This window comes from Tasmannia lanceolata, unplaced genomic scaffold, assembly GCF_043159265.1.
Source record: "Tasmannia lanceolata isolate RefF3 unplaced genomic scaffold, GAP_Taslan_0.1 ptg000006l, whole genome shotgun sequence".
NCBI lineage: Eukaryota > Viridiplantae > Streptophyta > Magnoliopsida > Canellales > Winteraceae > Tasmannia > Tasmannia lanceolata.
The window spans coordinates 12,153,401-12,175,256 of NW_027518683.1; the positions used below are offsets into that span (position 1 = coordinate 12,153,401).

The 21,856-nt window shown below is 38.0% G+C and overlaps 2 protein-coding genes across 2 annotated transcripts; both read left to right on the forward strand.

The window, feature by feature from the left end:
- Positions 1–13,226, forward strand: LOC143879714 (putative homogentisate phytyltransferase 1, chloroplastic). The gene is made up of 12 exons (XM_077382234.1): positions 1–249; positions 2,877–3,148; positions 3,321–3,404; positions 3,517–3,591; positions 3,840–3,923; positions 6,235–6,324; positions 8,910–9,011; positions 9,182–9,277; positions 10,233–10,304; positions 10,414–10,509; positions 12,338–12,442; positions 12,998–13,226. The coding sequence occupies exons 1-12, from the start codon at positions 168–170 to the stop codon at positions 13,037–13,039; spliced, it is 1,200 nt and encodes a 399-aa protein (XP_077238349.1). The 5' UTR covers positions 1–167; the 3' UTR covers positions 13,040–13,226.
- A 1,539-nt stretch (positions 13,227–14,765) lies between these two features.
- On the forward strand, positions 14,766–15,638 carry LOC143879715 (large ribosomal subunit protein eL39). The gene is made up of 3 exons (XM_077382235.1): positions 14,766–14,913; positions 15,090–15,193; positions 15,283–15,638. Exons 1-3 carry the CDS (start codon positions 14,911–14,913, stop codon positions 15,329–15,331), a joined length of 156 nt encoding a protein of 51 aa, XP_077238350.1. The 5' UTR covers positions 14,766–14,910; the 3' UTR covers positions 15,332–15,638.
- The last annotated feature ends 6,218 nt before the right edge of the window (positions 15,639–21,856 follow it).

Here is a 21,856-nt window from a genome sequence, read left to right on the forward strand (position 1 = left end):
TGAGAGCCCTTTTTATTTTGAAAGGGCTCCCTTTAGTCTAGAATTCTTCTTTCCGAAATTTCTCCAAGCACCGACTATTCAAGCTCCGAACGTTGAAACGGAGAAAAATGGAGGGATGAGTTGAAATTTGTCAGTTCTAGACTTGTAGTATTATTTTCTTCGACTCCATGGATTCTCTCTTCTTTCGACCTCCTCCCGGGCCTTCACGCCTTGCACGTATGGTTCCGGTTTTACCGTCAGTTCCAAAAGGTTATGACTTTCAAGTTGGCAAAAATTCAATCTCCGCAACTTTATACTTTCTGGGCACATTTTTTTTTTTTTCTATTTTCTTCTGTTTGGTACCCAAGTGAGATCGAATTTTTTTCATTGATCGAGGTTAAATATGTGGTTTTGCGTATCTGCTTGGCTTTCTCTTTTTGATACCCAAAAACCCATTTCATTTCTTTTCTTTCTTTCTCTTTCTTTCTTTCTTTCTTTTTTGTTTTTTACTTTCTGCTTTTGTTCTGTTCATTTGTTCAAACATTTGGATAATAGGTAGATATTTTAGAGAAAACAAATGTAAGAGGAGGAGAAAAGGAGCACACAAACCATTTGGGAAGAAAGAAAGCTTACCCCCTTTCATTCCATCTTAGGGTTTTTATTTAGATGATACAACTAAAAGAACATGGCAAATATGCCCCTATGCACAACATGAGAATACAAAATTGTCAATACATTACTCCCCCTCAAGATGGAGCATAAATGACAATGTCGATCATGCCCAGGTTGGATAGAAACCATTGAATTTGGTCTCTTCTAATCTATTTAGTAGAGATATCTGTAGGTTGATCTTCAGACTTTAGGAGAAGGGGTGCTATCTCCTTGGAAACAACCCTTTTGTCTCACAAAGTGATAGTCCACTTCGATATGTTTTGTTTGTTTATTAAAAAATGGGATTAATAGAGATATGAATGACCGCTTGGTTGTCGCAAAACATCTTATAGGAGTTGCGATAGGAAATCCGAGTTCAACCGTGAAATTGTTCAGCCAAGTTAACTCACATGCCGTGTGAGCCATAGCCCTATATTTGGCTTCTCCACTAGAGTTCCTAAGATCTCGATAACTAGTTGGAAACAGAGTGGTAGCACATGCATGCATAGGGTCTCTTTCGCAGTTAGTGCAGAGACATGTTTTCAAGTTGTAGACGATGGTGAGAAGGTGATGGTACTTGCGATGGGGAGGATGGATAGAGATCCCTCTCCAGGGTTTACTAGGTGAGTCAATGGGTTGACTGTTACACATATGCATTTTCGTGTTGATCAAGTCCGTTGGAGTCAGAACTGAGGTGCTTCGATGGTGTGTAGCGGGAACTTCGTAAGGCCAATGGTGTTTTGTGGCGACAACGAACAGGTGGCGACATCAACAAAAAATCTTCAGGTATTGGGAAAGAAGCAAGGTGGAGATTGTTGGGAAAGTTGCCTTATTTCCCACGACTTGTGGTGGGAAGGCAAAAACAAGAAAGGCAAGTTTTTTAAGTTTTTTTTGAAAAACCTATGGTATTGACTCTCTTGAACAATCAAAGAGAGTGGTAGCAAGAGAGGCTTGAGAGAGAGAGAGAGAGAGAGAGAGAGAGAGAGAGAGAGAGAGGTTTCTTCGTGGGTTCTTCTTGTTTCGGGTTTTTTCTCGGGCTCTCTTGTTTACGGTCTTGTTTGAGAAGCAAGGAAAGGGTTGCGGATTTGTGGGTTTCAAATTAAATGCATTGTAATCCTTGTATTTTGTTTTCTCATAGTGGAAGATTATGTTCTCGCCAGTGGATGTAGGCATCTTGACCTAACCTCGTAAAATCTTGGTCTTCATATTGTGGTTTTTCTTTATTTTTACTTTTCTGTTTATTTGTGCATGATCGGATAGGATTTTCCTGGCAGATTTTCTCAACAGATGTTGCACATAATAGAGCTTGAAAGTTTTTTAGAAACTCGGAGGAGATCCATGTGGCCCTTAAAAGCAAAGAGAAAAGCATGTATCATCTACCTTTGTCATTTCCAATGTGATAGAATGCTAAATTAATATATTGCCAAGTTTTGGCAGAGTCAATAGATGAAGAAAATCGTGCCATGCCTTACGTGGTAAGGTGAACTAAATAAACTAGCGAGTGCGCGCCCTCATCTTTCACAAAATGGCTCAAGGAATAATGGTAGCTTTATCTCATTTGACCTATTAGAAGAAACCATCAACCTAGCTCTAGTTGGTGCATGAGAATATGAGATGAGTAATTATGTTGTTGCTCTTTATAGAATTTTTTGTTCTTAAATTATAGGCACTTTTTTGTCTTTCACATGCCTGTAGACTCTGTACCATATAATGAGATTAACTCTTATCAGGAATTATATATTTGATGATGCCCAAGTTATCTGAGAACTGATCTGCTCACATTTGAAGAGCAAGTGGATAATTTTTATATGGGATTTGCTAGCGTCCATCGCAGAAGGCATTTCGCGGATGGTCTGTTGCATCTGACAGCAGCCACCAGGCTCACTTTGCAGCAGATTTTGTCTTCATTCACGAGGTGGCTGCTGTCAGATGCAACAGACCATCCGCGAAATGCCTTTTGCGATGGACGCTAGCAAATCCCTTTTTATATTTTAGCCCATTTTCATTTTTTTATATCTTAGCCATGTAACCAAAAATTTGTTGTAAGCTTGGTTATTTTTATCAATTGTGTGTGGGAAATTTGTATCCCCCTCCCTCCTCTTCCCAATTGATAAATTAGTGAGGCGATATTTGAGCATGGATGTATCATATGCATCGCATACAATATCTTGGTCATCTTGGTCTTTACAAGCACAATCTCATAATGTCTCAATCTCTGGGATTGACAGTTTTTTTTTCTGTATCAGTTCAAATTTCAAATCGCAGAACATGCAATATTATAGGCAGCTGCCACATTGGAATGTGGCAAGGATGTCTCTCTAATCATCATGTGGAAAACATTGTTAGAAAAGCTTCATTTTACCAGAAATCCCACAAGCAATGCCGTGTGAATGCTACATCAGAGCAATCTTTAGGATCTGAACCTGAAGGTTATATTTCCAACAACACTTGGAAAATGATAAAAGATTCTTCAAATGTCTTCTACCGGTTTTCGCGGCCCCACACAATTATAGGCACAGTAAGTTTGACTTTGAGAGGACATTTTCCTAAAAAATGCTGTCTTCTGCCTGGATATTCAACCATGCCTCAGATGTTTATATTACTACTGACTAGGATTCATTGAAGCTATACTGGTATTTTCCCTATCCCCTGAAATAGGAATCATGCTTATAAAACTTATTTCTGAGCAGGCATTGAGCATTATCTCAGTTTCTTTACTTGCTGTTGAAAGCATGTCGGATCTTTCTCCCGTGTTTCTCACTGGACTGTTGGAGGTGATGCTCTGAATTGTTTTCAGTTGGAATTTCCTTTTATATTTTGATAAATTACTGCTAATTGCCTCATCTGATGAAGCTTATGTTATACTTCACAAATCACCATTTGTAGGCTGTGGTGGCTGCGCTTTTCATGAATATTTACATTGTTGGATTGAATCAACTGTTTGACATAGAAATAGACAAGGTAACTGCTGCTACATAAATTCCTTCAGAATACTTTACATCAGACAATTTAACATTTAAATTGCAACTACACACAAAGAAGAAATCAAATATTTATTTGGATGTCTTTAAGCATGTTTTATGTGTGCTATTCTTTGTAGGCATATCCCGAACTTTAAGTATCTTGGCATGATGACTTTTCTTTGTCTTCTAAATCTCTTTTACTTGTGGAATCTCATCATAAATAAATAATCTGTTTTTTCCCTTCAGGTTAACAAGCCAGATCTTCCACTCGCATCAGGAGAATATTCTGTCAGGACTGGCATTGTCATTGTTTCAGCCTTTGCCGTTATGGTATGTTAGATAAAAAGTGTTTGGTTAAGCTGTATGTGTTTGTGAAATAAGCTTGTGATTCAGTGACTTGCATCTAGTCTTCCAGAAAATAACTAAAGTTTCTTTGAGGGTTCAAATCAAGTGTTATGACCATAGTTGCAGGGGAACAAAACAATTTCTTTTTGAATGGTAAAAGATTTCATTCCAAGAAAAAGGACTGAGGAGGTCTTTACAAGGAATCAATGAATAAAGGAAAAAAATACATATAGAGAAAGAAAAAAAAGTTAGGGAGGGGGGAGGAGGAAATCAAACAACTACCATTCAAAAAAAGAAAAGAAAAGGGAAATCAAACAAGTCCAACTCCGCCCTATGAGCACCCACTCTAGCTAGTCTATTAGCAGCTTCGTTAGCCGTCCGCCTAACATGAAGCAAAGATACCGAAGCGTCGTCTGGCCTATTGAAAATCTCATCAAGGAAAGCTGCAGATCTTCAGGGAAACGAATGGAACTCGTGATCCCTCTAATCACATCTAGAGAGTCCCCTTCAATCACCACTTTGTTGAGATTAATATTGTCAAGAAGCCTTATTCCTTGGTGCACCGCTCGCACTTCAGCTTCAGTAGCATCGGTTACACCTAATGGACCTGAGAATGCTCAAATCACAGAACCTTGGTCATCCCTAAGGAACCCCCAATGCCAGAAGGATCAGGATTCTCCGAGCTAGAACCATCGAAGTTTAGCTATAGAGACCCTAGCGCTGGGGGACCCAATCTTGAACAATCTTAGGCAATTATGTATAAGGAAAACAAGAAATGATGGGAACAAAACAATTATGTATAAGGAAAACTAAAATACATCTTTTTTTAAATGATGGGAAACAAGAAATCTTTAGGGAACCCTTGATATGTACTTTGCAGTACAAATGGAGACTGACTACATATCCCAAGTTCCCACGTTGACGTTTTATTATCCTATTATTTACAACGGGAGTGCTACACTCACAGTGGATTTCATGATTTACAGTCCCTACCATCTACATTGTAGATGTGGCACATGTGTAAAACGACTGGGACTCTTGATCTGTTGAGCCAGTACACCCCAGCCCCCAAATCACAAGAGTATAAGAAGTTAAGGGGAAACAACCATTTCACAATTATACGGGTTAGCATGTTTCCTATCGAGGGGATCCCGATGGGATTAATCATTTCTTATGTTCTTCATTGACTTGGTTTCCCTTTTTCTCAGAAAATTAGATGATTTGTTATTTGCGATCATGTTTCTAATATGTCACCTTACAACTTTTTTAAGTGCTTTCTTAAAAATTTTAGTTTGGAAGTTGAGAGTTTTTTTTTTTCATGTGCAAATTAATGTACTATTACTCATATATTACATCAAAATGAGACAATACAGTTTTCTCATCTAGAATCATTTGCTAGGGTTGACGGAAAAGCTTCATTTTACCAGAAATCCCACAAGCAATGCTGTGTGAATGCTACATCAGAGCGATCTTTAGGATCTGAACCTGAAGCTTATATTTCCAACAGCACTTGGAAAAGGATAAAAGATTCTTCAAATGTCTTCTAACCATTCCAAAAAAAAAAAAACATCTGCTAGGGGTTTGTTTTCTTTCATACACCTTCTCAACTATAACATATATGGAGGTGTGGACAGGCTTGTGGTAGTGGTGCATGAAAGTGGCAATACATGTCCAGTTACCCAATGCAGTGGTTACTAGTGGTATATCCTTACAAATATGCAAAGACATTCCAAGTGAGGATTCACTTCATATGCCCATGATGATAAGGCAATATTAGCATTTTGCTCCAGATTGATCCTTTTAACCAACTCGAGTCCTTCGTTATTTGCCTTTGTAAAAGCATGCAATGTCATTTGCACGAGTAGGAAAGCGTTCCAGAATATCTATTCTTCTAATGTCCCATAAATGTAATCATTAGTTAGCAGTTAACCATACAACAACTGAAAGACCATATTGGTTTCTAGTTGCTGCATGCCCTTTTTAGGTTGGGTTTTACTGGGTTTTGTCTTTAGAAGTATGGCCAGAAATGACATGGGAAAATTTACTCAGTTTGCCGTGAATCATAAAAATAGTTTATATCCACTTTATGATCATATGGCGATGCTCTTTATGTTACTATTCTATTACGAGGGGACTTATGTAGTATCGTACGGATAATCACTTTTTATGTTTATTCTTCCCTACACTACCTTCCATCCACATAATCATCTTATCACTTCTGACTAGAAACTTATAAACAATATGAATATGCTGCAAAATACTTGCCAGAGTACTTATGAATATATTTCCATTGCAGAGCTTTTTCATTGCATGGGTTGTTCGTTCTTGGCCACTATTTTGGGCCCTTTTCATCAGCTTTATACTTGGAACTGCATATTCGTTCGATGTAAGTTTTGTCAATTTTTCTTATGAGCCTTCTACTTTAGTTTTCGTATAATTGAACTGCTTAGCATGTGTTTTTACTCATAGTTTTATCATGATATCATCTTCAACTCTATGCCTCAATATGTGTGCATGAAACATATCGAAATACAGTAGCGACTGGATGGATCATACAGGGAATCTTTTATTCTTACACCTAGATTATCTTTATTTTCCATGTGCCCATATTTCTGCATTTCAGTAGGTGAGTACCTTGTCTCATTTTCTCCATGCTGAGAAGTTATTGTGAATTTCATTGTTTTGGTTGAAGAAGAAACTTTTTAACCTCAGAATCTGACCTAAATTTTCACCGCTATAGATATCTATGCTTTGCATTGAGAGGACCAATAACGAGTACTCAATTACCGATAACCTGTTATTGAAATTACTAAAATGTAGGAAGCGGTAAACATATTAGTTCAATTGACCCATTTGTCCAACGTCAAAACATGCTACCAACAAGCCAAAATGCCCCCCCCCCCCCCCCCCCCCGGTTATTCACACAACACACAGATTGTAATATTTGCTGCAGATTGGCTCCACGACGAGATGCCTCCGAGATACAATGATCTGATGCCTTAGGTAGTGTGCTCTCGCAAAACCATTCGGTTCTGCAAATATGTTTGATTGTTTTCCACAAGAAAAGCCAAGGAAACAATAATGGAACCTCATGCAATACCATAGAAAATGACTTGCAGAAAAGAAAAAAGGGCTCTGATCTTTTGCTTCCATGTCTTTCGAAAGAAGAGAAGCTTGTCTTATCTTCCAAATCCCTATAATGGTCCCCTAGTTAATGGTCAAAGTGGGAAAATAATTGGTTGATTACAAATCCATGCACTCATTAACACACCCTTAAAACAGATTGAATAATTAAATGTTATGAAAATAGTTAGGATAAAATGGGATTAAAATAGCCTTAAAATAGTAAATTCACATTTTATTGTGGGCGAAAGAGTAAATATACAAATGGACAACTTAGTATGTAGGGCCCATATTTTTTGTTCAGGTTTTGAGCAACAGAAGCTAACTTCACTGATGTTGTCATTTTTAAATGATTATGAGAAACAGATGTGACATGATTGTAGAGAGGTCTCAGGTTACACTAAATATGATCCTTTTTCGTGATGAGTGAGAGAATATTGAATGTCTATGGGTAAAGGCAAATGTATTCGCGGAACTGAAGGTGATGAAGATTCAATACATTTTGAATACATAAAGGACTCCAATGGTGATTTCTGCAATGGCAGGTCCACCGCTGGTGATTTCTTGTGATACAGTTATTTATTATTTGTAGTTCTCCGCATGTGTCTATCTTTCAATGTCTATGTTTTGGTCCTATGCTGGTTGTATCCACATTCCTATTCGTTTTTCGTTGGAAATCTTATAAAATCACGGAAACATATGCAAATGATAGAATTTTAAGATGAAAATTCAGGAAATGCTGGAATAAACACGAATGCACGCTTCGAAATCATCACATAAGCAAGACAGCCATCTATAATGGTTTAAAAACATCAAACACCTACTTCCATTGTCACGCATGTCTGATGTAATTCATATAAATTTGTATACATAGTACATACCCCATATTTCACATGCAATTCCTATACATATAATTATGTAACACATACCAATATAGTATACCACTAGTGCACTTGTGATTTTAATTACGATATTTATTTCGGATTCGATATCATTTCAGTGGAGAAGGAAATGGAAACAGTTCGGTTGTTTCATGTTGGTTTCGGCGGGCTTTAACCTGTACGATGGTCATAAGCAAATAATCATTGTAGATAGGAAACACAAATTTTACAAATTATGCCACTTCTCCACATTTGTCTCTCTGCATCCATTTTTTTTTCTGTAATTTTCTCTTTTGCTTACAGTAAATTATAGGTAGACCATGATTCAATCCTCGCCACCTTGAGGAGCATGCCTTGGCTTGAGATAGTAAGACTCTAGAAAACCTGTTGCACTTTTTTGTCTTTTAAGCCCTTAAACTACTTTTGGAAATATTTTTCTTTCTAGCCTCTTTTCTTTCCCTTTTTTAGAATAAGTTGTTTCATCATTCATGTGAGGACTCAACTCTATTAAAGTTCATTTCTGAGGAGTATCAGTCTAAGCATCTGCTCTGACTTGTGGGTGAGCTAAAATTGACTAGATCAGTTTGTATTTCCCAGAAAAGCATGCATCTTTTCCAAAGTTAACTTGAGGGCAATATGATTGTACTCTGTGTTAATCCATGCTATATGTTAATATAGTCTAAATGCAACATGCATGCATTTTTAGATGAGATTTTCCTTATCCGCCATACAAATATCCAAATATTGGTAATTTTAGGACACAAAGTTAATCACCTGTTATGAGAGGTTTGGAACAATGCGGTCATGGGTTCAGTTCCAATTTACATTCCATGTGCATTGATACATACATTCACAATCAAATGCACATGCTTATCATTGTGAGTCTATGATATATTTAGTAGATTCTAGTTTTAAGTCTTGAAAATTGGTGGCCATAATGAGGTTTTATCAATGGTAACTGTTCCAGCTACCATTTCTAAGATGGAAGAGATTTGCTTTGGTTGCGGCTATCTGCATCCTGGCTGTACGGGCGGTGACTGTTCAACTGGCCTTTTTTCTGCACATGCAGGTTTGTTTATGAGTGTCAAAATGCTTTTCCTTGTCTTATAAGTAAGACACCATTGCATGAATTTTAAGCTTCTTATCTGTTTACAATTTAAGATACAATTATTATGTACATAGAGTTCTCTTATCCTCGCGGCTCTATCACTAATATATCATGTTTAATGTATTTTCCAGACCTTTGTTTTAAGAAGACCAGCAGTCTTCTCAAAGCCATTGATATTTGCAACTGCTTTTATGAGCTTCTTCTCAGTTGTTATAGCATTATTTAAGGTAAAGCTCTTAACTTTCATTTATTTTGGTAATGTAAACTGGGGACTTCAGCATGTTAGCAAAGTGAAGCTCTTGATTATGCATTGCTCAGTATTTTGAGTTTCGAGGTTAAATATAAATTACAAGATGTCCTGCATCTTATTTTATAACTCAGTAGTAGGCTTATCTTAGATTGTGATGTCCTTTTTCATTTTTGTAATTATGGCTTGGAGTTGAAGTAGCTGCTTAACGTGAAGGTAGTGTAGTTGGTTGAGTGGGATGTATCCGTTACAATCGATACTCAATACCTGCCCCAAGATTAAACTTTTCTTTCCATATATGCCATATGATAGCAAACAGTGCTAGCTGCCAAAAAGATTGTCCCGCTTTTCCAAACGAATCACTATTCCATTGCAAGATGGTCCTCTCGATAGTTCTATGAAAGACCCAATCTATTCCGAAGCTTTTTATAATGGCCCACCAAATCCGGGTGGCAAAGGAGAATGCAAAAAATGTGGTCTAGGGATTCCTCTCTGTTTGTAGAAAATGCTTCCTGCAGAATTCTTAAAGGGTTTTTTTCTATGGTTGTAATCAACCTAGATCAAATTTGTTTCCACTGCAAGTTTCATATTTTATATCTACTAAAGCTTAGCTGGTGTGAATTTTTGGCAGTAGTTTTCCCTTGATATTTGATCCCAGATTTGAATTATACTGTAAATATTAGTAATCGAGAGCTACCATCGACTCTTGATTCATAGTTTTAGTATATTTTAATCATAAATTGATATCAGGGTGTCAATCATAGATACTTCATCAATCATTCAAATAAAAAAAGTTGGATAAAATGTTTTTCTATAGATGCTATGTTGGGCACAAGTGAACAATGCGTGACCTTTTTTTTTGTCCAAGATCCAGCATATCTCTATTATAAATAATTTGTGAAGCATTGTTCAGCCTTTACTGGATTCATGTGTAGGATATACCTGATATTGATGGAGATCGGATATTTGGCATTCGGTCCTTTAGCGTACGTCTTGGCCAAAAGCGGGTTAGTCGTCACTGAACTTAGATTCTTTATTTCAAACAGAAAATAGACTAGTTTTAAGATGATGGAATCTTCTTATTTTCTTTAACTTATCCAATCTTTCCATGAACAGGTATTCTGGACTTGTGTATATCTTCTTCAGATGGCCTATGGTGTTGCCGTGGTGTTAGGATTGTCGTCTTCCTCCATTTGGAGCAAATTCATAACGGTGTGCAGTCAACCTTTTGGCTACTTCATTCAATAGGCTTGGGCTTAGTCTCCTCTGCTTCAGCTTGAGTTTGTTTTGGCCTATCTTATTTGAGAAGCACCAGAAATGAAACTAAAATGGAAAAAAATGAGTCAAAATGAAGAAAACAATAAAGGAACAATGGACGATGACCATGAGCAATAACTCAGTCCTAGTTTAAATGTCTTGTGCACTTTTGTGGCATGTAGATTCTCCAAGAGAATTTTTATACGTGGTGAAACTACTCTGAGATTTTCCAATACTAGTCAACTTCAAACTGACTTCTATAGTGAGAGACAACCAACCCCTTTTATAGTTTAAACTTTAAACATCCTGTGTACTTTCATGACAGCTAGATATAATTACCCAGGTTTTCCATAGTCTTCAACCGACGAGCTTCGAAGTAATGATACTTTTTTTTATTAAATTGCAAAATAAATGTTGTTACTTAAAAAGATATGTACTATTATAGTGGTAGTTTGGGACTTCCTTGCTTTATATATATATATATATATATATATATATATATATATATATATAGGGAAACGTTTTCTGAGTGATACCTCAGATAAGTTATCTGCGCAAGAGCTCAAAAAATCATGTGGGCCCACATTGTTTGGATGATCCAAAGCATTCATTTGATAGGCCCTTACATAGATATGGTGTGCCCAAAAAATCAGCTCCATAGGATCATCCTAACCCTTCAATTTTTGGAGGTTAAAAATGGATAGATTTGTGGAGGTTTATACCCATCCACTTTAACCTCCACAAATCAAAGGGTTAGGATAATCCTGTGGACCAGATTTTTGGTGCACACTCTATCTATCTTTGGACTATCCAAATGAATGCTTTGGATCATCCAAACAATCTGGGCCCATATGTTTTTTTGAGCTCTTGCTCAGATAACTTATCCGAGGTATCTTGCAGAAAACATTTCCCCTATATATATACATATGTATATATATATATGTGTGATATATATATATATATATATATATATATATATATGTATATATATATATATACATATATATATATATATATATATATATATATATAGAATTTACTTTTTATGTTTGCATTATTTACATATGTTCTATATTTATTATCCAAAGTGGGTATGAGTTATTGTTTTTTGAGTGGCAACAAATTTTATTTCAGAAAAAGAGAAAAGTGGAGAAATAAGGTTGTTTATTTCTCCTCCAAAGATCTGTCTTTCTAGAGTTGTTTCACAGCAAATTCACCTTTGAATATATGGAAATAACCAAAATGCTCCAGATAAATCATGAACTGGCACGTGTAGTTCAGGTGTCACTTAATGACCCTTTCACATACCATCAAACCTCCATTACTTTTCCATCTGCAAACCAAAAAACCCCAGCTTTATCTATCATCTTCTTCTCTAATATGACCGACTTACCAGTGATATCTCAAGTGAACTTCAATTACCCACATTTTATGAAGTGGAGTTTTTCCCTCTAAATAATACATACATTGTCTACAGTGAAGCGAGAAATGCACATCAGAACTTGCAACCATTACAACACTTCCCAAAGAATACTTGCAAAACTAATAACCTAAATCACAGCATCCAACTGCTAAGATCAACTCCTCACAACTTACTGACCTAATATCAAAATGGGTTACTTGGACTCAAAACATTGTGCATACAAACTAGCTTTAGTGCTATTCACATGGAGATGTGGGCGCAATCAATACTCCATTTTTATAGTGCTGTAAGTAGTAGCTATTTTATGTTTACTAAATTTTTTTGGATCGAATATGACTTTGCCTTGCTGCTTTGCTTCAGGTTTTGGGCCATGGCATCCTTGCTTCGATTCTCTGGAATCGTGCTAAATCTCTTGATTTGGGGAGTAAAGCTGCAATAACATCCTTCTACATGTTTATTTGGAAGGTAAGAAATGACCCAAGCTGACATAACATTTAACATTACGCACCATGCGAGAAAGTTGGTGACACATCCCTGTGCCGAGTCGGCTCAGGGATCGGCATGTTTGACCCCCTTAGGCCATGTTTAGTAGCCATGAAAGGTTTTTCCCTGGAATATTAGTTTATCATGTGGTGTGAGAAGACCAAGGAGGGTGCAAGAGGGAGAGAATTGAGCTGGCATGAGTGAAGAGAGGTGAGAAGTGGCTGAAAAACAAGGAAAAGAAAAATTCAACTCAGAATAGAGTTTTTGTTTTCCTTATTTTCAGCCACTTTGCACCGTCTCCTCACTCATGGCCTCTCAATTCTCTCGCCTTCTGCTCTATCTCCCACTCTCCCTACGCCCCTCTCAACACTTGGTAAGCTAAAATATTCCTTGGAAAAAAAAATTTCATGGTTCCCAAACATGGCATTTGAGCTATAAATTAAAAAATCAAGTAAAAAAAAAAACACATTAAAAATTTGATTAGTTGTCTCTCCAAAGACATTTTGTTTCAGTGACACTCTTCGTTTTGTCTTGCAGCTGTTTTATGCAGAATACCTGCTGATTCCGCTCGTGAGATGATTATGCTGTAAATCAAAGTGCAAGAAGTACCGTCAAGATCAACGCTAAAGATTAATTATTGGGTTCCACAATGGGACATGTATTTGCAAGAAAATAACGAGACAAACCAGATGTGCTGCACAAACACAAACTACTTGTCTAGGAAGAGTGAAAATAAAAAAACCTGGTAAAATTGCTCTGCAGAAAACTATTTTAAGACATGAGAAAAATACTTTTAGGTACCTAAGTAACTGATACGCCAAAGCCCCAAGGCTGATGAAACCCGCATTGGGTTTGGCCAAAGCCCCAAGGCTGATGAAACCCGCATTGGGTTTGGCCCTCAAACCACTCATGCCCTGTTCGTTTTAGATTTTGACAACTGATTGTGAAGACTCACAGTCAGTTGTCAAAATCTAAAACGAACACGGCCTTAGGATCCTAACAATCGGTTGTTCTAGGTAGCCCTACGTTGTGATGGCTCCTAATGTGGTTGCTCGAGGCAACTCTTTAATTTTCATTGAAATTAAATTCAGACAGGAGAATTTTTTTACCACATAATCTGATAAATGTCTCAACCCTTCAATAGATTTATGTCGAAATTGGCCAATCTAAACAACATAAAACTGATATTTGTGAAAATCTATTTCATCCGAGACTTTTACACAGCCAAACACTACCTGTAGGAGCCTTGACCACCCCTTCTATTGTAGAAGTGGTTGTTGACCCGCAGCTAACTATTTTTGCTAGGCTATTTCGTGGGGAGCCTTTCTCAGCTCACTATTGCAGGAGAGAATTACCACACAGGCTAGTTTTTAATAGATTCTGTCTCACTCGTTTAATTCATGCGAGGTGGCTGTTCTCTCTCTCACAAAAGTGATCTCCAAAATGGCTTTATGCAAAATTGCCTAGCAATTCGCTAACTATTATATTAAAATTCCCATTTCGGTAGGAGAATTGAGGCTTTAGGCCATGCTCGGATACCCACAAGATTTAGATTTGGATTTCTCACATTTGCAGTTGAGAATTGGAACTGGATCAGATCCTTAGATTTCCAAATCAGCTACAACAGTGAAAAAAAATCCCATTTTCAAATCTATTCTACAAGACATTATTTGGAAATCAATATTTGTAGCAGTTACCTTCACCCTCGTTGCTCCTCGACCTTGCCGCAGCGATGTCACTCCGTCCCCCTTCCTTCACTCTCTCTCTCTCTCTCATAACATGAGCAATGAGCATGAGGATGATTGATGTATTTTGTATCAAAAACTCGAATCTAAATACAAATACAAAAACATGAGGTATCCAAACGTGGCCTTAAGGATGTAAGACGATTCTCATCTTGATGTATGAAAATGGCCATGATACATTAAATGTGGTATATGTGCCTTTGTGATCATGACCCTTGATCTATGGGCCATCATTAGGGCGACCAAGTTGGGTTAGGTTTGATCCCAAACGAAGATCTCATTCTCAATATTTAGGTGTTAAAAAAATCAACTTAAAGACAGTTTTAGGATGCTTTCTTCATAATACTTTATTATCAACGGTGTAGAATCATCCAATGAGTGTCGGATCAAAGGGAATAGATACACTCAAGGAGTTCAACATACCGGATCATGCATTTAAGACAATATTATCTTAATCTAATTATCATCATTACTCGATTAACCATCTAAAAATTTCAAAATTACCATCACTTTTGTACCATGGCCCATCCTATAAAGGGCCCACCAGCTGGAGTAAGACTCGTTCACTTACACGTGCGAAATACCTTTCTCTCTCTAACCCTACAAGTACGATGGCGTAGATATATAACTTAGGGTTTCTTTGCCTCGCTTTGTCCTCTTCATCTTTTAACCGGTGCTAGGGTTTATCTTTCTCTGGAGCCGAAAATGGTAGATCTCTCCCTCTCTCTCTTTCTACCTATCGTCTTGTTTTTAATCCTTTTTGCTTTGTTATTTAGCTCTGTTTCTTCAAGATCTTTTAAGGATGGTTTGTTTTGAATGCTCTCTTTCCTGATTTAGGGTTTTAACTTTCACTTCTTTTTTTCCTTTTGTTCGTCTGATCGAAGCCTTCGCATAAGACCTTCATCATCAAGAAGAAGCTGGCCAAAAAGATGAGGCAGAACAGGCCGATCCCTCATTGGATCCGGATGCGAACTGACAATACCATCAGGTGAGTTCTTTTTTTCTTTTTTTTTTTTTTTAAGGAAGTTCTGCGAAATTAGGGCTAATAACATTCTGCTTTTTTAAAAATGTTTGCAGGTATAACGCCAAGCGCAGGCATTGGCGAAGGACGAAGCTCGGATTTTAAGATGATATTCGATGTGAAACTGTTGATGTGGGAGGTGCTTAGGGTTTATTTATATGATTCCATGTCGATGCAGTTTTGTTTCCATTTTGATTTTACCCGTAATTTGACTTTCATGTCTGCTTTTGGAATGTTTGATTTTGTACTACTTATGCCATGGATTATATGGTAGTTTCAGTTTGTCCTTATTATATCTGCAGTGGAGATGTGCTGTTAGTCGAGTCTACTTAAAATGGGTTTTGAAGTGGGATGTAGAATTGGTTATGTTTCAGAATATTGAGTTCTCTAAGGTATAAATATTATTCGAAGATCCTACTTTGCTCGCTTTTGTTTAATTTTAGGTGTTTTTCATCCTCCTTTTCTTGTTTAAAGAAAAGGTAACAAAAGGGTGGGTGGGGGGGGGGGATGTGCACAAACTTAATATGAAATTGATAGGATGGTTAACTGATGTATCTGTGTTTGTTGGGTTTTGTGCTTCCATGGGAAACTTACGTGCTACTTATTAAACAATTCCAAGATTTGGAATGAAAGGAACATGCACGTAAATGTGGAAGATATTTGTAGGGTTCCGGAGGAATTATATTCGATACCAAATGTATTGCGCTATAGTGGAATCCAGTGATGGTATATGCTTGTTGGGCTTTCTTTGCGGACATGTGAAATCTTCTACGGATTCAGTCAAACAACTTAGGCATCCCCTAACTCCATGGTTGTAATCTTATTAAACATCCTTGATCTGACGGATACCTAATTAGTTCTTAGAATAATAAAAAATTCTGATCCAGATTATATTGTCCTGGTAACTATGTGGGTGTGCCAAGCATCTTGTTCTGTAAGTATTGAAGCAGAATACTTGGCCCATCATGATATATTAATTAAATAAGTGATCTCTAGTTGGAATCAATTAGGCCTCTCGTGGTGAAGTTCTCAAAGGTAAAGGTGTGTCTTTTTCATACGCACACTCAATCATTGATACCTGGATACCTGGATTCTTGACCATACTTCAATATAAATATGACTGTACTCACTCATTCTTCATTCTGTATCTAGGTATAATAACACCTGACTACTTGGATCCTGTAATTGCATTGGCATACTTGTGTGATAAGAAGCCCTGAACTGTAATTATGATGATTAGCCCTGACTTATGTGGACTGTTTTACTTGCTGAAATGGAAAAAGTCAAGTGAAACGATTTTAAAGTTTTAATCTAGTATGAGTGCCTAAAAGTGTCAAGGAAGGTGTGACACGAAGTAACTCATTATTCCAAATTCACAATATAGATTGATCAATTGTTTATAGTCGGAAGTTCCATATCTTATTCTTGACATCTGCTGAATTTGTTGCAAGCCAGTTGAACGTTGTTGTGTTGAAGCATGAAAGATTTGGTGGCCATTGTTGTTCAACGCACGAACAAACTTTCTCACAACTCTTGACGAACCAAGGTTTGGAGTTGTAGGCATCTCGAGGAACTTCACTTACAGATTTGAGGCATTTGTATAGGCGGCTGGGCTTTGCATAATCTGGAGTCAGAGAGGAGTATAAACATATTAAATGATAAGGACTATTTGTGGTCTCCAAATGCTTGTCTGGCCCGAAGGGATTTAAATGAAATGAGTTGATCTTCGTTTCAACCAGAGCCCTAGGAGAGGATAAGACTTGACTTCAACATTTTCTATGTAGGCTGAAACTTTCCATTACGCACAAACCAACTTTCTCACAACTCTTGATGGAGCAAGGTTTGGACTTGTAGGCATCTTGAGGAACTTCCACTTACAGTTTTGAGGCATTTGTATAGGTGGCCGGGCTTTGCATAATCTGGAGTCAGAGAGGACTATAACCATATTAAATTGGAAGGACTATTTGTTCTCACCAAATGCTTGTCTGGGCCGAAGGGATTTAAATGAAATGAGTTGATCTTTGCTTCAAGCAAAGCCCTAGGAGAGGATAAGACTTGGCTGCAACATTTTCTATGTTGTCTTCTTTTTTTAGCCGGAGAGGGAAGGTGTTAACTAGGGCTTGCACCATCGTTTTCTTGATCTTGATTATTTGGCTAGCTTCAAGTTGCCTCACCGTTGTCATCTAGGTTTAATCGGTGGTTAACTGGAAACGAGGACCCAAGGCATCAAGATACTCATTGATGCATCTTCGATACTTAATGTTAGGCTTTCCATTTGGCATTCTCTTATTTCTTTGTCATGAGGGCTCTAATCCTCGATGCTTATTAGGAGTCAATACCCTGTATCAGGAACTTTGTGGTCTGTCCAACGTACATTTCAAAGCGGCTAGTCTGAAGTAAGGATTCTTGACCATTTCTTTGGGCAGGGAACTGATTTCTAAGGCTAATATGTTATCAAGGTCCTGATTCAAAAAAAAAAAAAATGTTATTAAAGGTCAGTGTCTGGCTTGTGATATAGCTTTGTCTAGCCTGTTTGTAGTTGTACACCCACTTGACCTGTTTGTTTGCTCTGCTGGTGTTTGGTTCTTATACAGTTCATGTTGGAGCAAAAATGGGTGCTAGATGCCCCTTTGGATTGCACAGTTTTATCTGAGACAATAATATTTTATAATGTCCCAAGTGCTACTTTAGCATGTATTTTGCTTCTGGATGTCAGATGCATAGTAAGACGGTTAATGTTGGATATGTGCATGCGGATGCGGTGTGAGAAAATTCATTAACTAATGGCTGAGAATGTCATAGACTGCATCCCTACTTGGTGTTAGGATCACATAATCAGTTTGACATGTTTTCAGTAGGCTATAACTAGTTTATATTCAGTTTGTTTTTGAAAAGCCTCAGTTAGCATGCTGGTAGGAAATTTAGTTTAAGCTTAAAAATCATTTGATATTTTAGAAAATGCTTGATGAAGCCATATTTACATGAATATTTTGTTGGTGGTTAAGACAATCATTCTATGATTTGTGGACATGGACACGAGTGTTGCGTGTCGACATGGACACGGAGTGTCGGATACGGCGAACTACCAAATTTAGAAACGGGGACACGCTTAAATAGAAAGTATATATAATCATGATTTGTGGACAGGGATTCGTGTGCCGAGTTTCATCACGGATATGAGGTATCTAACATGGAAACCCCTAAAAATCTAGAAATAGTGTCACACTCATACACATACATACATATAAAATCATTGAGACTTCTAGCAGTACACTTACAAGTGTCTAAAGGAGTGTCGACACGTGTGGACATGGGTGTCGTGTCCGACACGACACATGTGTTGGCAATAAATTCAAAGTGTCGGCCAAATCATAGCAATCATTAATACAATATCTTTACAGTGTAAATTAAATCAAGCATGCCATTCACTAAGATGTTTGTGGAGACTCTAGCAAGAGTCTTTTCACTTTGTAGTCTTTTAAGGGATTGGCTCTTCCTTGTTATCGGGTGGAGGAATTGACTACTACCATAGTAATTGGTGAGAGGGTTTGGTTTGGGAGGTAAGTGACCAAGGTGGATGACCTGGATTTCTCCAGCAATCCATTGTGATGTGGACACGGGGATGGCCGAGGAGTTACGGCTTTCTTTAGACTAGTGTAGCTATACATTGAAGTTATGTATACCTTGTGCCTCTATTTCCATTCATCGCCTTCAGTGCTATATTTTGAAGAGTTGATTTGTTTCTTAATCATGTGATTTCACTTAGCTTTCTAATCAAAGGGGCCTAAGCATCCCATCATGGAGGATTCTTAGATTTCTATTACGTACATATAACTGATTTCTAATAGAGCCTGAAGATTAGCTTTGGATTCTAGAGCATGAAGATTAGCCTTTCTGCTTAACGACCTCTTTGGGACATTAAGTCCTCTTTGGAGGCTTTGAACTATCATTTCCAAAACAGTATAATCATTAATTGCAAAATAATCATGATTAATTTCCAAACCATTTGCATATAAAGATTATATGCGAATTATATTTAGAGGCGTCCATAGTGTCTCTATGGTTCAGTCAGATTTGGTCCTTATTTATAGACATAATTCTTTTAATTTAATCTTATTTTCAAATGTTATTTGCAAGTAAACATATTTTACTCCAAAAACTAGGCACATGAGATTAAATGCAAGTAGCTTTTACAAGTAGACAAAGAGACAGCAAAGCCCTAATTATGTCTGTAATTTCACTTGTACCTGAATAGAGACGGTCCAGTGCAACCCAGGTAACCCAGACCCGATTGACATTGGAGGCCTTCTCAGAGATGAGTCCTGTGCAACCAAATGGGTTTTTTCTTTGGCCCTATTAGTATCAAAGGCGTCATTCTTCAGGTCATTGGATTGGTGGCTGGGGGAGAGTTGAATAATATATTATATCATGTATGGTGGGTGTTTCTCTAGACAGGAGGCACAGTTCCCTTGAGATTCTCCGAGATGATAGACGAGATATTGGATCCCTCTTTTAGTTAAGTTTCCCTTATAATGAGAACAGCTTATGGAGAGGCCGACAGACTTTGCTCGAGTTGGTGTCAAGTTCTACTATTTGCCTCCTTGATTATGAATGTTCTTTCTTCTATCTCTTCATCCTTTTGTTTTCTTTGCTCTCATGACCTCTTGGGCCGTAGCCCTTTTATTCACTTTAATAAAATTGCACCATTTCAAAACAAAAATCCTACTTGTGCCTGAATTGGGTGCTGCACAGTTTCATGGGTACTTGTAGACTTGTAGTTTGCCATGGATAGAGTCCTTGGCTGGGTTCTCTTATTTTAGTTAGGAATACGTTGGCCTCAACCTACTGTATGGATCGGATTGAAACTGGAAGTCATCTTGGCTTGATTGCCTTGTCCAAGAAAGAAGGCATCTGAATGCATTTCTAAGAAAGGTTTGGTACATTAATCATCCGAGAAATCAAATCCTTTCTTTGAGCTAAAATGAGTCTGGGGACCATCTGAAGAATATAAAACCATGGTTTTAAATTCCGGCCAAAATCCTAAATTTTGGACTTTCGGATTTCGGTGGGGACCGAAACTGAAATTTCCCGAAATTTCAAGAAAATGCCATTTTTTTTGGGTGATGATATTTTCACCCACCCTTGAGGGCTGGCAACGGGGCGGGTCGGGGCCTGATGTTGGGGTCCCCTACTCCTTCCCCTCTGCGGGGAATTTCCCCCCTCCCCTTCCCCCCCCCCCCACTGCGGGGATGGTGGGGAATCCCCCTCCCCTCCCCACGGGGAATATCTAATCCCCATCCCCTCCCCTTCCCCGCATCCTTTGGGGACAATCACTTTACTTTGTTAAATGTTAGGTTTAAAACTAAAGATTTGCTAGGAACAATCACTTCAGGCATGTTGTGGCTTGGCTGTTGCATGTGAGAGTAGCCACACAACCAACGTAAGCTAAGATTTTGTCTTATTCATTTTATTAACTTGGGGACAAAGGTGGTTGCTCTCAGATTCATTTAATCGATCACTAGTCCCTAGCAGATCCCTAATTCCCAATCCCACTTGCCAAAAAGTACTGTACGTGCCACACCATAGGAAGATCCAAACCGTCCATTTGATGGGCACACCATACTACCATAGGCATAGGATGATCCAAACCTTCCACTTGATGGGCACATTGTAGGATAATCCAAACTGTTCATTTGATGGGCCACAACGTAAATAGGTTGTGGCCCAAAAATCATTTCCATAGGATAATCCCAACCCTTTGATCTATAGAGGAATTGCATATTATGGTACCTTCTATAGATCGGAGGGTTGCAATCATCCTATGGAAATGATTTTTGGGCCGCAATCTATTTACGTTGTGGCCCATCAAATGGACGGTTTGGATGATCTATGGTGTGGCCTGCAAAGTACTTTTAAATTGTAGCCTATCAAATGGACGGTTTGCATCCTATGACGTAGCACATACATTACTTTTTGAAAAATAATGGACTATACGAACGCACACCATATAAAATCTCATCACTCCTCAGAGAGATGTTGCCTTTATTTGGGGGAGGGAGATTTTCAAAGAACTTAATGTTGCCTTACAGTGATGGTTCGAGAGAGAGATTTTAGGGATTTCTAAGGGTAATATACTAATATAATGAGGGACAATGCCCAATGGATTATGGGTAAAAGAAAACATAAAAAGCTATGTTAGGGACAAAACTGTACTAATAAAAATTATGAAAATTTTGGGAGAATTTTGTAGATATGTTTTGATCCAAGGGGTTTCTAGTAGTTTTCCCAAAAAAAAAAAAAACACTTAAAAAAATACAAGAAAAAAATGGCATTAATGCGGGGCGGGGCGGGGCCAACTCCATCCCCTTCTCTTCCTCTTCCCCGCACCCGGGGCGGGGCGGGGCCAACTCCATCCCCTTCTCTTCCTCTTCCCCGCACCGGGGAATTTTTTAAATCCCCTTCCCCTTCCCCTTCCCCACTCAAATCGGGGAATCCTCTCCCCAAGCGGGGCGGATCCCCGCTTTTCTGGGTGAAATTGCCAGCCATGCACACCCCCTTATAAGTTATAATGTGATTTGACATAAAGTTGCCCACTTTTCACATCAAATCAGGTTATAGGGGGGGGGGGGG